The sequence below is a fragment of the Orcinus orca genome, chromosome 7 (genome assembly GCF_937001465.1).
Source record: "Orcinus orca chromosome 7, mOrcOrc1.1, whole genome shotgun sequence".
NCBI lineage: Eukaryota > Metazoa > Chordata > Mammalia > Artiodactyla > Delphinidae > Orcinus > Orcinus orca.
The window spans coordinates 113,409,663-113,424,397 of record NC_064565.1 but is presented as its reverse complement, the minus strand read 5'-3'; the positions used below and the strand labels follow the sequence as shown (position 1 = coordinate 113,424,397).

Genomic DNA, 14,735 nt, shown 5'->3' with positions numbered 1-14,735 from the left:
ATAAGGGGAAACCGAGGCACAGAGCTTTTCAGTAGTAACCTTCCCAAAGTAACCTTCCAAGTAGCAAGTGGTAGAGTTGGGGTCTGAACCCAGGAAGCCTGGTTCTGCAATGGATAGAATGTGGAAAGCATGAAAAACAAGTTGAGATTTTTCACATGATTTTTTTTAATTTATGCATAAAAACCAAAGGAAAAAGAAAAAGACACATTTCAGTTGGGGGCAGATGTGTGGCAATGAGCAGCTGCTGACCGGACAGGGTGAGGGCAGAGTGACACACCCACAGGGCAGGGAGACGAGTCGGGGAGGGGTGGGCATGCCCAGGGCTTCTCCAGGAAGAAGAGGCACCACAAAGGGATCCGCTTGCCCAGCCCTCAGAGAGTGGCCAAAGCGTGCTCAGAAAAGTTTCGACGCAAGAGTGTGTGTGGGGAGGGGGATGTGAGCAAAAATTAGGTTTTCAAGAGGACCTACCCAGATGTAGTTTTGGTTTTTTTTTTAAATTTTTTTTAAGTCATGCCGTATTTTTTAAAAGTCAAGTAGGACAGCAGGAAGAGGAAAATATGAAAGAGGGCCAGCAGGAAAGCTGGGCTGGGCTGTGAGCAAAGCTGGGACCTCATCAGCTCATCAGCTGCGGAGGACCAGCTACAGGACAGGTGGTACTGCCGGGTCAACGGGTGGCAAATCCCCAAATGCCAAGCCCCACAGCAGCCTTCCCGGGTAGGAGGGGGCCCACAGCCTACCGCAGCCTGGGCAAGGGCAGTGGGTGCAGGCAACCCCCAGGGCTGGCGAGATCGGCAGAGAGGATCCTGGAGCCAGCTGGCCGCCTGGAGGGAGCTCAGGGTAGCAGGACGGCAGAGAGACCAGGGGGTGGCAGGGTGGCTGGTCTGACTTAGCGACCATAGGGGGCCCTCCATGAGATGAGGGGTTTGTCCATCAACTAGAGTCACCGCCACGTGCCAGGCAACAAGGATGGATGAGGACTAAAAGCAGAGCTGTGTCAGAGATGCCCAAGTGACAAAATCTCCCGGACTGGGGAGTCCCTGACCCTGGTGGGGTGGGGAGAGCAAAGTTTCAGCTGCCTCCCAGGTGAGGAAACTGGGTGGAAGCACCTGAGGGGAACCCCATCGGGCTCAGCTGGAGGAGGCTGAGTCTGGAAGCTCAGGGGGGGACCGGGTGTGGGTAGCATGGCAGCCTGAAGGCTCGGCAGGGCGGGAAGGGTTCTAAACATGGACATGGGGCCTGGAGCCAAGGGAGGGGGGGGACAGCCTTCAGCAAAAGGCCCCCGTTCCGCGTCACATGCTGACTTGGCACTGGCCACCCCCTCCTCTCACTCAGTTCTCACCAAACCCTTGAAAGAAAGGGTTGCTCCCGTTTTACAGATGAAAAGACAGAAGTGGTTAAGCAACTTGCCCTTGATCACAGCTAATGACCCTGGAATGAGGGGGCTATAGCCCCACCTTCCTCAAACTCATGATGGATAATTGGGTCTCTTTTTTTTTTTTGGCTGCATTGTATAGCATGTGGGACCTTAGTTCCCTGACCACGGATGGAACCTGTGTCCCCTGCAGTGGAAGTGTAGCATCTCAACCACTGGCCCACCAGGGAAGTCCCAAGATAATTGGGTCTTGATACTAGGTTTAAGGGGTGGGGGGGCCTTTCCAAACCACTGTTGGGGGAAATATCATTCCCCGAGTGGCCCCTGCCCCTGGCAGCCACAGCAGCTACCTGCCCCTCATGGGAAGGTGGTACTCTTACCAGCAAGAAACTAAGGCTTTGAGGGACCATGTAGCTTGCCCAGGGTCACAGGTCCTAGGCCCTGTCTGACCCTACGCCTGTGAGGCTCCTTCTGCCACACTGGTGTCTCCAGCCACCACTTGGCCGACTGTAACTGGATCAGTCTTGCCTCCCCTGCCTTCTAGGACATGGGGGGAAATCCCCAGGAAGGATTCTTTGCAATTACTCATGCCTCAGATGCCACTGCCTGATGACCGGAGCTGCCAGTCCTGCCTCAGGACACTGGAGGCTGAAGGCCTGAGTCCGCCCACAGTCAGGTCCGGGATGGAGCTGTGAAGGTCCTTCACATTGAGCAGCACAAATCCCCCCTCCTCAGCAAGAGCCCCACTACCAGTCGCCCTGCTAGTCTCTGCAGGGGTAGGGCACGTGGCTCAGGCCTGGCCAACCAGAGCAACGGGCTGCCCTGGCCACAGCAGTTGGTTCAGAGCCAATAAGAAGCAATAGTAAAGCTACAAAAGACACACACACAGTAAGGTCTTTGCTGTGGTTACTCTTCCCACTGGACTTGCTGGAGCTACTGTGGCCACACTGCCACCACCAGGGATAAGCCACCTGAGAATGGGGACAACACAGAGAGGAAGCTAGCTTAAGAAAAAGAAATTAAGCTCTGATGGCATCATTTGAGCTCCCTGATCCAGCCATACCTGACACCAGTCCTTTTTTAGTTTTATGAACCCATTAATCCCTTTTTTGTTTATGCCAATTTTGGTTGCAAGTGACAGAAAACCCAACCTAGACTTGTGACTGACACAGTAGCTCTGGAGGAAGAAGTCTCGTGCTCAGGCTGGGCTGCCAGCTCTGTGGGACCCCAGACCACATACTGCCTTCCCTTTAGCTTGACCCTCTTCCGGTATCTGTTTCCTCGCCAACGCCACCTTGCTTGGTCTCCCAAGGCCCTCTGATTGTGTGGACTCCCTTTATTACTCTTAGGCAGCCAACAAACAAACAAACAAACATCCTTTCAACGATTGTTCTGCAGAAAAAAATAATAGTAATAAAAATAAATGAAAGAAATCTGAATCACCCCAAAGTGATTGGAAGAAGAAGGTCCCCAAGATGCCCTCTCTGAAGCCAGCTGGACTGGGAGGAAGTGCTGGGACCTGGGAGCAGCCAGAGGGGGAGCAGTATGCCAGGAAAGGCATAACCCCAAATAAATCAAAGGGGCTGTGACGCACCATTCACTTTTCTGTCTCTGCCCCAGTGCATTCTTTTGCTTCAACTCAGCCTTCCTTAATGGCCCAAATTATACCTATCGGGTGTTAACACCAGAGATCAGTGCCTGGAAGCCAGGGACGCGGAAATCGGGGTGTCAGGGAAGCGGAGAAGATGCGGAGGCTCCGGGTACCAGCCTCTGCTGACCTCCGCGCAGGGGCTGGGGCTGGACAACAGCCCAGCCTCAGGAAGGGGCCCAGGCTCCCGCCACACAGCGCCGGCCAGAGCGCCTTTAAATAGAACCTCCACACGGGAGGACAAACACATTCCAAGCGCATTTTAAACCGCCCCAAGCATGACCTGGCCGGCGGCCTCCGCTCCCCCAGGCATTTTTCCGGTCTTGGCCCAATTCTGGAACTAATATTAATAGCTCAGTTAGGAGCTTACGGTGTGCAAAATACTTTATGGCCTTAAAAGGCAGGGACGATTACTTCCCCCACTCTCTAGATGAAGAAACTGAGGCCCAGGGAGCTGCCAAGCTACAAGGTCGACTACCGGGGGTCTCTCTACGCTGCCTCCACCGCCCGAGGGGGCTGACACGGCAGGACCGGAATGAGCCCCCGCCGGACCAGCTGCCACCTGCCTTGTCCGGTTCCGGAAGGGCGCCTCCTGCCCAAGAGGCAAGAAGGGGGACAACAGCCAAGGCGACGCTCCCAAGAGGCTCCCTGAACGTGCTCGCTCCAGGAACGTACTGATCTTTCGTGAAGAGTTTAACAAACTCCCAGTTCTCAGGCTCTGTTGGTACATCCAACCCCGCGCGGCAGCCAAGGATAAGTTTCCTCCTTTGTTTTAAAAGATAAAGGACAACGAGGCTAATTTCTCCCTCGGGAGATAAAGTTAAAGTTGGCAGGTGACGCTGCGCGTCTCCGTTTCCTAGAAGTTGCGCCCTGGGCAAATCTCGGAGCGGGCCCGCAGAGGGGGCGGGACCCGCCGTCCAGACCCGGGAGCCCCGGACTCGGGCTCGGCTGCCCAAGGGGAGCTTCTGACCTCGGTCACGGAGAACGGCGGCTCCTGCTCTCGGTGTCCCAGCCCCGCTGGATCCCCCGCACCGCGCCGGGATCGGTCGGGGCGCGCTGGATCTGGGGGGCGTGGGGTTAAATGCTAAAGACACTCCTGGAACCCCTGCACTATCCCATCCTGTGTCCCCCCCCTCCACAAGCGGGGCCCGGGACTCCCAGCCAGAAAGACCAACCCACCGCCACCTCCCCCTCCCTTCCGGGCTCAGGGTCCCCGGGGGCGCACGGCGCAGGACGCGGCAGAGAGCTTACAGTTTGAACATGCTCTCCAGGTCCTTGATGAGACGGCGGCTGAACTCCGGGAACTCGGAGTAGGGGTGGAAGACCTTGCAGCGGCGGGGTCGCGCCGCGCCTTCGTTGATGTCCAGCCGTCGGTTCAGCTGCGCGCTCAGCTCGGCGTCGGCTCTGGTGGTGGGCGCCCAGGCGGATGGCTGCGGCTGGGGCTCGGGGACTGGGGCGGCTCGGGGCGCAGGCTGGAGCCCGCCGTCCACCTCCTCCCAATGCAGTCGCCGCTGCAGTTTGCTCGCCAGCTTCTCGCTGGCCATGGCCGCGGTGGATCCGGGGACGCGGGGAGTGGGCTGACAGCGCGTTGCTCGCCGACTCGCGACTCTGCGACACTTCGCCAAGACGGCGGGGACCCGGAGGTTGGGTGGAACCGTGGGCGGGGGCGGGGGAGGGCGGCGGTCGGGGCGGAGCCGCGGCTTTAAGGAGGCGCTGGGGCTCGGGGACCGCCCGCCCGGCCAGAGGCCACAGGTGTCGGCGCGTCCCGGGGACGTCGACCCGCTCTCCACTACCCGGGGCTCCAAGACCGGGAGCTGAGCGCCTCCCGGGACGAGGAGTGGACCCTCGGATCAACTCTGACTTTGCCGCCCGCTCCCAGGGAGCCCAGGGACCTTGTGGTCCCCGAGGGAACGGCACCGGGAAAAGTTTCAGTACCGTTCTGGCGGTTCCTTTCTCGTCCCCCAGAAGTGCCCAGACTGGAGCCGCTCGCGGCGGGGGACAGACTGGGAGTGGGGGGAGCCGAGCGCCTCAGGATGACACCTACGCGTCCCCAAGGCTGCGGGTGGCACCCAGTGGTCGCAAAGGGCTGGGTGAGGGAGGCGCCCGCAGGGAGCGCGGGTAAGGGGAAGCTGAATTTCACTCACTGAAAAGAAATGTTTCCAAAACATACTAAAAACAAATAAGCAAACCGAAAAAAGAACAATCAAGGGAGACAAACTCGTGGCCCTCCTGGTGGTAAGACACCAGCGGCACTTCAGGGGCTCTGGCTTTTTCTGTTAAGCACAAGAAAGAAAAGAAAAAGAAGCTTGAAAATAAAGAAATAAATCAGCCTTTTTAGCAAGAGGGTAAAAACAAGTACAGTCGTCACTGCCCTAAGGATGGCTGTTACGTCAGCCAAGCCTTGAGAAGAATCTTGTAAACACGGATCCGCCCCTACTGGGACGCACTCTGTTCTGACTGCCTCAGGGACTGCTGACCCAGGGCAGGTCTGCATCACCTGGCTGTGGGTGCCTGAAACCCAGGACCAGCCCTTGGCATGCAGGCATGTAGGGCCCGCAGAGGTCCTGCCAGGGGTTCTGAGCATGTGTAGAGGCCTAGTGGGAAAAAAAAAAAAATATATATATATATATATTTTTTTTAATTAGGGAAAATATTATGTTTTTAAATAAAGTGATCAAATAGAATCTTTTTAACATCGCTACTAAACAGTTTTATTCGGTTTTATAAATGGCCCTTTTTACATCAGATTTAATGCTTGAAATGGCAACTGATGGACCCCTTCAAATACACCACAGGATGCTACCCTTCCTGACCTGGTGATGGTGACTAGATTTGCTTTTTTTGTCACTTGTGAGCACTTTATGTGACATTATTTCACACACATACACCAAAAAAAGAGATTTAAAATTCTTAACACTCCACATCAACAAGAAACTTTACATGAATAGGTATTAAAAAATGTCAGCAACCATTTTACATGCTAAAATTGACCACAGTTCACATTAAATTTAAAGACTCTAATAGCTCTTCCTTTTCTTTCATTTATGATTCAAGCATAATGTTGAAAATTCTCATGTTCATGAGAATGGATTTTGAATGCAATTCGACTTTTTCATTTAAGTGCCTCCAAATGAGAAAGAGCTTTTTTTTTTAAAAAAAAAAAAAAACAGCTTTATTGAGGTACAATTGATATACAAAAAACTGTACAGATTTAATGTACACAATTTGGTGCACTTGGACATGTGCAAACACCCATGATACTATCACCACAATCAAGGTAATAAACATTTCCATCACCTCCAAAGGTTTCCTTGTGTCCCTCTGGTTCTTGTTTTGGCGATTTTTTTGATGAGAACACTGCACATAAGGTTTACCCTCTTAACAAATTTTCAAGGACACAAAACCATATTGTTAACTACAGGCTCTGTGTTGCACAGTGGATCTCTAAGGAAGCACTTTGGAGTAACATACATGTGGAATACGAGCTATCCCCCAGGCACCACTCAAAAGGCACATCACCTACAAGGGGCAGAGTTTGGGGGCTGTGCCCATCAGGCATCCCCAAGCCTTTCTGCCCTGAGGTAAGAGTGGAGGAGGGAATGCCTCCTAACCCCTGGCACCAAAGCAGCAGGTACTCAGAACGCTCACCAGGCCACACCTGGCCACCCCTAGGGAGAAAATTTCAGTATCTCACTAGTGACCCAAAGTGAGGTACAGTCACGCCAAGATTGGAAACCCTGCTTCCCATCTCCCTTTTTCCAGTGTTCAGCTGGGTGCCTGACAAAGAGCTCAAAACAAGATTACTGAATGATGGGCCAAGATCAGTTCTACTGTGCAAATACGACCCATGTTTTATAAAATACATTTCTATGTGTAGAAAAAAAAACTAAAGGGAAAGAGACTAAATTATTAACAGTTGTAAATGCTAGAAGTCAAACCATTTTCATCAACTATTTTAGCTCTCAGTTCCCTGACTTTTCTACAATGACTATGTAAAACTATTATACCAGAAAACAAATGTTATTGCTTGCAATGGTGAAGTATGAGAGGATGGATATTTTAGCTGTAGAGCAGGCGAAAGTATCGGGTTGGCCACAAAGTTCGTTCAGGCTTCTCCATAAGATGGTACAGAAAATCCGAACGAACTTTTTGGCCAATCCAATATTTTTGCCTGTGTCATCCCATGAGCACGTTTATTTCACTAACATTCCTCTGGGATGGCTATAGGAGCTTTTGCATTTCATAGGGAAAATCAAACGTGTTTTACCTGCAAGACTTCTTTTTCAGTTCTCTATTGCTGTGTAACAAACCATCCCCAAACCTATGGCCCAAACGACAAATCTACTTTGCTCGTGAATCTGCAATTTGGGCAGACACTCTCTTCTCTGATCCACTTGGCGTAGGCAAGGGCAGCTCGGAGGCTGGGGCCGAGAACCATCTGGAGATTCATTCCCTCCCAGGTATGGGATTGATGCTGGCAGATGCTTGGCCCTTGCTTGGAGCTGTTGGCTAGAACACCTACACGTGGCCTCTTGATATGGCATGCGCTTCCTCACAGCATGGTCACTGGGTTCCTAGGGTGGGTTTGCAAAGAGGGAGAGTCAGGTAGAAGCCGTATCACCTTTTATGAAGTAGGCTCAGACATCCCTTAGCTCAACTTTACTGGTCAGAGCAGTCGTGAAGGGGAGAGAACACAATTCTCCACCTCTCAGTGGAGGAGTGACAACGTCATCGAAGAATAGCGTGTGAGATGGGATGTGTACCATTGTGGCCATCTTTGGAAAATACAGTTTGCCAGTCCTCCCTCTGAAAATCCCTAAAGGCTTGAGTCTATTGTGGTTCTGTGGCATCCAGACAAGAACAGGTATGTCCTTCAGCCCGGATGTGTTGGCACAATTCTCTGGGCCCTCCAGAAGTGCGGACCTGCAAGTCGCAAAGAAGTCGGAATGAAATGAAGTCCAGAAAGGGAAAAGCCCTTCCAAGAGGGCAGAAACCTGGGGCTGCGGCCATCTCTGGAGGCATTCAGTCTTATCTTCACATTATCAACTTCTTTAATGAGGCAAAATCTCAGGGCTTTGATATGTTTTAGAGGAAATGGTTTTGTCCCTTAAAAATGAGGTAAATGTTAGTGCCAGGTGCTCTTTCTAAGTCTCCTCACGCCCTAGCTCACTGAATTGAGAATATTCTAAAATTAGAGAGTGGAGGCAGAATCAAGATGGCGGTGTGGGAAGACGTGGAGTTAGCGTCTCCCCACAACTAGGGCACCTGCCGGCCGCTGTTGGGGGACTCTGACGCCCAAGGAGATGGAAGAAACCCCACAGTGCACGTAGGGGTAGGATGTAGAGGGACTGCGGCGGGAGGAGAAGTGGAGGCCAGACAGGATCGGCATCCCTGAGGCTGGGGAGACCAGCAGGTGGGAGGGGGCCTCCGGGAGGAGCAGAGCGGGAGAGGCGTGGAGGGCAATTGCCCCGCCCACTCGAGCCCAGAAAGCTTGCTGGGCTCCCAGGTGAGGTCCCCTGCCCTCTGAGACCAGGGCTGGGGGGCATGCCTGGGCCCCTTCTGTTCCTTGAGCCTAAGCCCCACCCCCCCAGGCCCCCAGGGCCTTTTCAAGTCCTGTGGGTCCTGAGCATTGGCCCCGCCCACCACCCAAACCTCACCCTTGCTTAGGCCCCGACCTCCACAGCCAAGGCCTTTTCCTCCTCCTTTTTTTTTCTTTTTTTTTTCCCTTTTTTTTTTTTCCCCCTCCTCCTCTTCTTTACTATTGTGGTACTGTTGCACCTTCTGGTTGTTGATTCAGCTATATTTTTATTTTTATATTCTTCCTAACATACCTGTTAGTTTCCTAGTCTAATTTCATTTTTTACTTTGTTATTTTGTTGTTGTTGTTGTTGTTTTGCTGCCCCAGGCAGCTTGCAGGATCTTGGTTCACGAGCCCGGGGTCAGGCCAAAGCTCCTGCGGTGGGAGCTCTGAGTCCAAACCACTGGACTAACAGAGAACCTCAGACCCCAGGGAGTATTCACTGGAGTGAGGTCTCACGGAGGTCCTCATCTCAGCACCAAGACCCAGCTCTACCCAATAGCCTACAAACCCCAGTGTCGGAAGCCTCAGGCCAAATAACCAGTAAGACAGGAACACAATCTCACTCATAAAAAAATAAATAAAAAATGAGACGGCAAAAAGTATGTCACAGATGAGGGAGCAAGGTAAACACCGACAAGACCAAATAAGTGAAGAGGAAATAGGCAATCTACCTGAAAAAGAATCCAGAGTAATGATAGTAAAGATGATCCAGAATCTCGGAAATAGAATGGAGGCACAGATTGAGAAAATATAAGAAACGTTTAACAAAGATCTAGAAGAACTAAAGAAAAAACAAACAGAGATGAAGAACATAATAACCGAAACGAAAAATACACTAGAAGGAATCAATAACAGAATAACTGCGGCAGAAGAATGAATAAGTGAGCTAGAAGACAAAATGGTGGAAATAACTGCTGAGGAGCAGAATAAAGAAAAAAGAAAGAAAGAATCGAAGACAATTTCAGAGACAACACTGGGACTACACTAAACGCACCAACATTCAAATTATAGGGGTCCCAGAAGAAGAGAAAAAGAAAGGGTCTGAGAAAATATTTGAAGAGATTGTAGTTGAAAAATTCCCTAACATGGGAAAGGAAATAGTCACCCAAGTCCAGGAAGCACAGAGAGTTCCATACAGGATAAACCCTAGGAAAAACACAAGACACAAATTAATGAAATTAGAACACTACATAACACCATACACAAAAATAAACTCCAAATGGATTAAAGACTTAAATGGAAGAGCAGACACTATAAAACTCGTAGAGGAAAACATAGGAAAAACACTCTTTGACATAAACCACAGCAAGATCCTTTTTGACCCACCTCCTAGAGTAATGGAAATAAAAACAAAAATAAACAAATGGGACTTAATTAAACTTTAAAGCTTTTGCACAACAAAGGAAACCATAAACAAGACAAGAAGACAACCCTCAGAATGGAAGAAAATATTTGCAAATAAAACAACAGACAAAGGATTAATCTCCAAAATATACAAACAGCTCATGGAGCTCAATACCAAAAAACGAACAATCCAGGTAAAAAATGGGCGGAAGACCTAAATAGACATTTCCCCAAGGAAGACATACAGATGGCCAAGAGGCACATGAAAAGATGCTCAACATCACTAATCACTAGAGAAATGCAAATCAAAATTACAATGAGGTATCACCTCATGCTGATCAGAATGGCCATTATAAAAAAATCTAGAAACAATAAATGCTGGACAGGGTGTGGAGAAAAGGGAACCCTCTTGCACTATTGGTGGGAATGTAAACTGATACAACCACTATGGAAAACAGTATGGAGGTTCCTTAAAAAACTAAAAATAGAACCACCATATGACCCAGCAATCCCACTACTGGGCATATACCCTGAGAAAACCGTAATTCAAAAAGAGACATGTACTACAATGTTCATTGCAGCCCTATTTACAATAGCCAGGACATGGAACCAACCTAAATGTCCATCGACAGATGAATGGATAAAGAAGATGTGGCACATATATACAGTGGAATATTACTCAGCCATAAAAAGAAACGAAATTGAGATATTTGTAGTGAAGTGGATGGACCTAGAGTCTGTCATACAGAGTGAAGTAAGTCAGAAAGAGAGAGACAAATACCGTATGCTAACACATAGATATGGAATCTAAAAAAAAAAAAAAAATGGTATTGATGAACCTAGTTGCAGGGCAGGAATAAAGAGATAGACATAGAGAATGGACTTGAGGACGTGGGGTGGGAGGGGGAAGCTGGGGCAAAGTGAGAGTAGCATCGACATATATACACTACCGAATGTAAAATAGTTGGCTGGTAGGAAGCAGCAGCGTAGAACAGGGAGATCAGCTCAGTGCTTTGCGATGACCTAGAGGGGTGGGATAGGGAGGGTGGGAGGGAGGCTCAAGAGGGAGGGGATATGGGGACATGCGTATGTATATGACTGATTCACTTTGTTGTGCAACAGAAACTAACAGTATTGTGAAGTAATTATACTCCAATAAAGATCTATTAAAAATAAATAAATAAATATAAATAAAATTAGAGAGTGATGATGGTTTTACAACTCCATGAATATACTAAAAACCATTAAATTGTACACTTCATAAAGATGAATTTTATGACATGTGACTTATATCTAAATAAATCTGTTATTTTTTAAATGATGACAATAAGCCATTACTTATTAACATGAATAATATAATTGAGAAGAAAAACATTGTTTTACATGTCTTTATTTATTTATTTATTTATTTTTTGCGGTACGCGGGCCTCTCACTGTTGTGGCCTCTCCTGTTGCAGAGCACAGGCTCCGGACGCGCAGGCTCAGCAGCCATGGCTCACGGGCCCAGCCGCTCCACGGTATGTGGGATCTTCCCGGACCGGGGCACGAACCTGTGTCCCCTGCTTTGGCAGGCAGACTCTCAACCACTGCGCCACCAGGGAAGCCCCTTTTTGCATGTCTTTACTCTCTGCCTCAATAGAAGACACTTGGATATCACATCTGCTTCTACATTTGATTTGCTGCAATTTGTTGCTTTGTTTGCAGTATGTGACGAAAATCCAGGCTTCTGCAGATATCTGGGAATTTAGTTGGATATATAATTGGAAAAGGGAGGAGTATTTGTTCAGTCTTTTCAGATAATTGGTTATCATTTTTCTTTGTTACTACACCAAAACTGCTAAGTGATAGTTTCCTGAAGTTTAACTGCAACATGGAAAGTGGAAGCATCCAAACCAGACCCTCCAGACTCTGTTACACTGGAATCCATCACTCCACCTTGCACGTTTAATGGGGCCTTGAGTTAGGCATAACTTTGTACTTTTATGCATTGGTCATGTTGACACATTTCACTTATATGATAAAGTCCAAAATTCTAACTTTTGCTTGGAACTCAAGTGTTTTGTTTTTCCTGTTTTTTTTTTTTTTTTTTGCAGTACATGGGCCTCTCACTGTTGTGGCCTCTCCTGTTGCAGAGCACAGGCTCCGCCGCGCAGGTCCAGCTGCCATGGCTCACAGGCCCAGCCGCTCCGCGGCATGTGGGATCTTCCCGGACCGGGACACGAACTTGCGTCCCCTGCATCGGCAGGCGGACTCTCAACTACTGTGCCACCAGGGAAGCCCTCAAGTGTTATTATTGATAGCAAATACTACCAATTGTTTCCAGAAGGCCCTCAATTACTTCTTCCTTTTCTCCAGGGATGTCTCCTTGAGGGCAAGTTTCAGGTCTTTATTTTTATTTGGGAAACTCTTAAAGTAACTCACCTATCTGTCCCCAGGCTGGCTGCATCTTCCGCAAGGGAAAGCCCACAGGCACTACCTAAATGGGGTTTCTCACCTTTCTCTCTAGCCCAGGCAGTACAAAAAGAATCCCTAACCACTCCTTGCCCTGCACAGCTGCCGGAGAAATTCCTGGCAGAGAATCAGGCAGAAAAGCTGGGCAGTATTTTAAACCTCAGACTTCAGGCCCCTGAGTGGACCTAGAGGCTCCGACCCCCAGGGGAGGCCTGGTCCCCAGGCCCCTGTGGCTCCAGGCATCCACGTCTGTGGCCTTGGAGACTTGCCAGGGAGCTCCCAGGGGTGTCGATGAGCTCAGACCCAAGTTCCCTGGGCGGCCTCAGCTCCCTGTCTGCTCAGAAAGCAGAGACACTGGGCTGTAGTAGATGCTGCTGAAAGCGAAAATAATTCACTTTCCTATTTCTCACCTGATGGAGCAGCAAAGAACTATGAGTGGGTGAAAATGAATTCTACAGGGTTGGAGGAGAGGCAAGCCAGACCCTCCCATGGCTCTAGGGACCCCTGGCTGTGACTGTCAGATCACCCACCCTGCCCTCTCTTCTCCCCACCACACCCATCAGGGCTGGCCTTCCCTCCCCCTGCTCACCTTGTCAATCAAGTCTTGGTTCCACCCCCTGAAGCCTTTCAGATCTCTCCCCTTCTTCCTTGAATCCAGCCAGAGCTCGTCTGTCTGGAAGGGCGATAGGGGACAATGCCATCCTCTGAAGCCGACTTGCCCTCTGCCCATCTGTCCTCCATTCGCTCACCCAGGCAGGAGGAACTGGTCTAAAACAGTGCTGTCCAATAGAAATAGAATGCATACTTTAATTTTAGAATGTGTATTTGGTATTTTAAATTTTCTAGTAGCAACATTTTAAAAGGTAAAACTAAAAGAAAACAGGTGAAATTCATTTTCATAATATATTTTCTTTTACCCAATATATGCCAAATATTATCATCTCGACAGGTAATCAATGTAAAAAATGTTAATGAGATATTTTACATTATTTCCTACCAAGGCTTTGAAATTTGAGGTGTATTTTACACTTACAGGTCATCTCAATTCAAACTAGCCATATTTCAAGTGGTTGAGAGCCACTTGCGGTTGGTGGCTACCATCTCGGATAACTCAGGACTAAGGCGAATCAGAGAGGTCTCTGCTCCCTGGCTCTGACCCTCAGCTGGTGAAGAAGTTCTGCTACTGAGAAGTTCCTGTCTGGCCTCACCTCTGGCCTCTACTCCCTCTGATTTGAAATAACACCCCCAACACCCGCCCCCCACACACACTCAACTTGTCCCTAACACAAGGTACTCAGATCCACCCAGATCTGACCCAGTGCTCCATGGATGTTGGACCTGAGAGTAATATCCTAAAATAAAGACCAAACTGTGCCACTGGTCCCAGTTCCCGGTCTCCTTATTTGTTCCAGTCTGGCGCCCTGTCAGTGGCTGCAGGAAGCTGGTGGTAGTGGGTGGGGCTGCCCTCCCCCTGCAGAGGGGACACCTCTGAGGTTCAAAGGTGTGCTTGGTTGCCAGGCACCTGATGATAAGAGCATTTCTTAAAGAGTTTAGAGATATTACACTTCATTTGATTCCCCCAAGTTCTCTGACAGTCTTTACATGTAGCACAGGGTAAGATAGGCTTTTGGCTATATCTTATCTAATAATAATAAACTATTCTGGCTCTTCCGTTTAGACACAGAACCAGGAGCCCTCAGTCATGGGGGCAGAGGTGGAAGGAGGAGAGCAGTTGTGTAAATGCCGGCTCTGCCACTCAACAGCTGTGTGACTTTGAGTTAGTTACTTAACTTCTCTGAACTTCTGTTTTATCATATATACAATAAAGATACAGCCGTCGTCAGACATATTGCAGGTTTGGTTCCAGATCACTGCAATAAAGCGAGTCACATGGATTTTTTTGTTTCCCAGAGCATATAAAAGTTATACTTACACTAGACTCTAGTCTATTAAGTGTGCAATAGCATTATGTCTAAAAAAACAATGTACACACCTTAATTTAAAAATACTTTATCGTGGGAATTCCCTGGCGGTCCAGTGGTTAGGACTCCATGCTCTCACTGCTGAGGGCCCGGGTTCAATCCCTGGTCGGGGAACTAAAATCTCGCAAGCCATGCAGCGCAGCCAAAAATAACCCCCAAAAACTTTATTGCTAAAAAATGCTAACCGTCATCTGAGCCATCAGCGAGATCACTGACCACAGATCCCCATAAAAACATAACAATAATGAAAAAGTTTGACATATCGCGAGAATTGCCAAAATGTGACACAGAGACATGAAGTGAGGGAATGCTGCTCGAAAAATGGCGCGAATAGACTTGTTCAAGGCAGGGTTACCA

General features: G+C 49.0%; 1 protein-coding gene across 2 annotated transcripts in view; it reads right to left on the bottom strand.

Annotated features, from left to right (window-relative positions):
• EFHD1 (EF-hand domain family member D1) overlaps positions 1–4,665 on the bottom strand; it is a 39,314-nt gene extending 34,649 nt beyond the window's left edge. The window contains exon 1 of one of the 2 annotated variants that reach the window (XM_049712303.1): positions 4,272–4,665. In XM_049712303.1, coding sequence (XP_049568260.1) covers positions 4,272–4,564 — 293 coding nt within the window. In that variant the 5' untranslated portion in view covers positions 4,565–4,665. The remainder of the gene's footprint in view (positions 1–4,271) is intronic. The other variant, XM_004262583.3, reaches the window with a different exon arrangement.
• Positions 4,666–14,735: the final 10,070 nt, after the last annotated feature.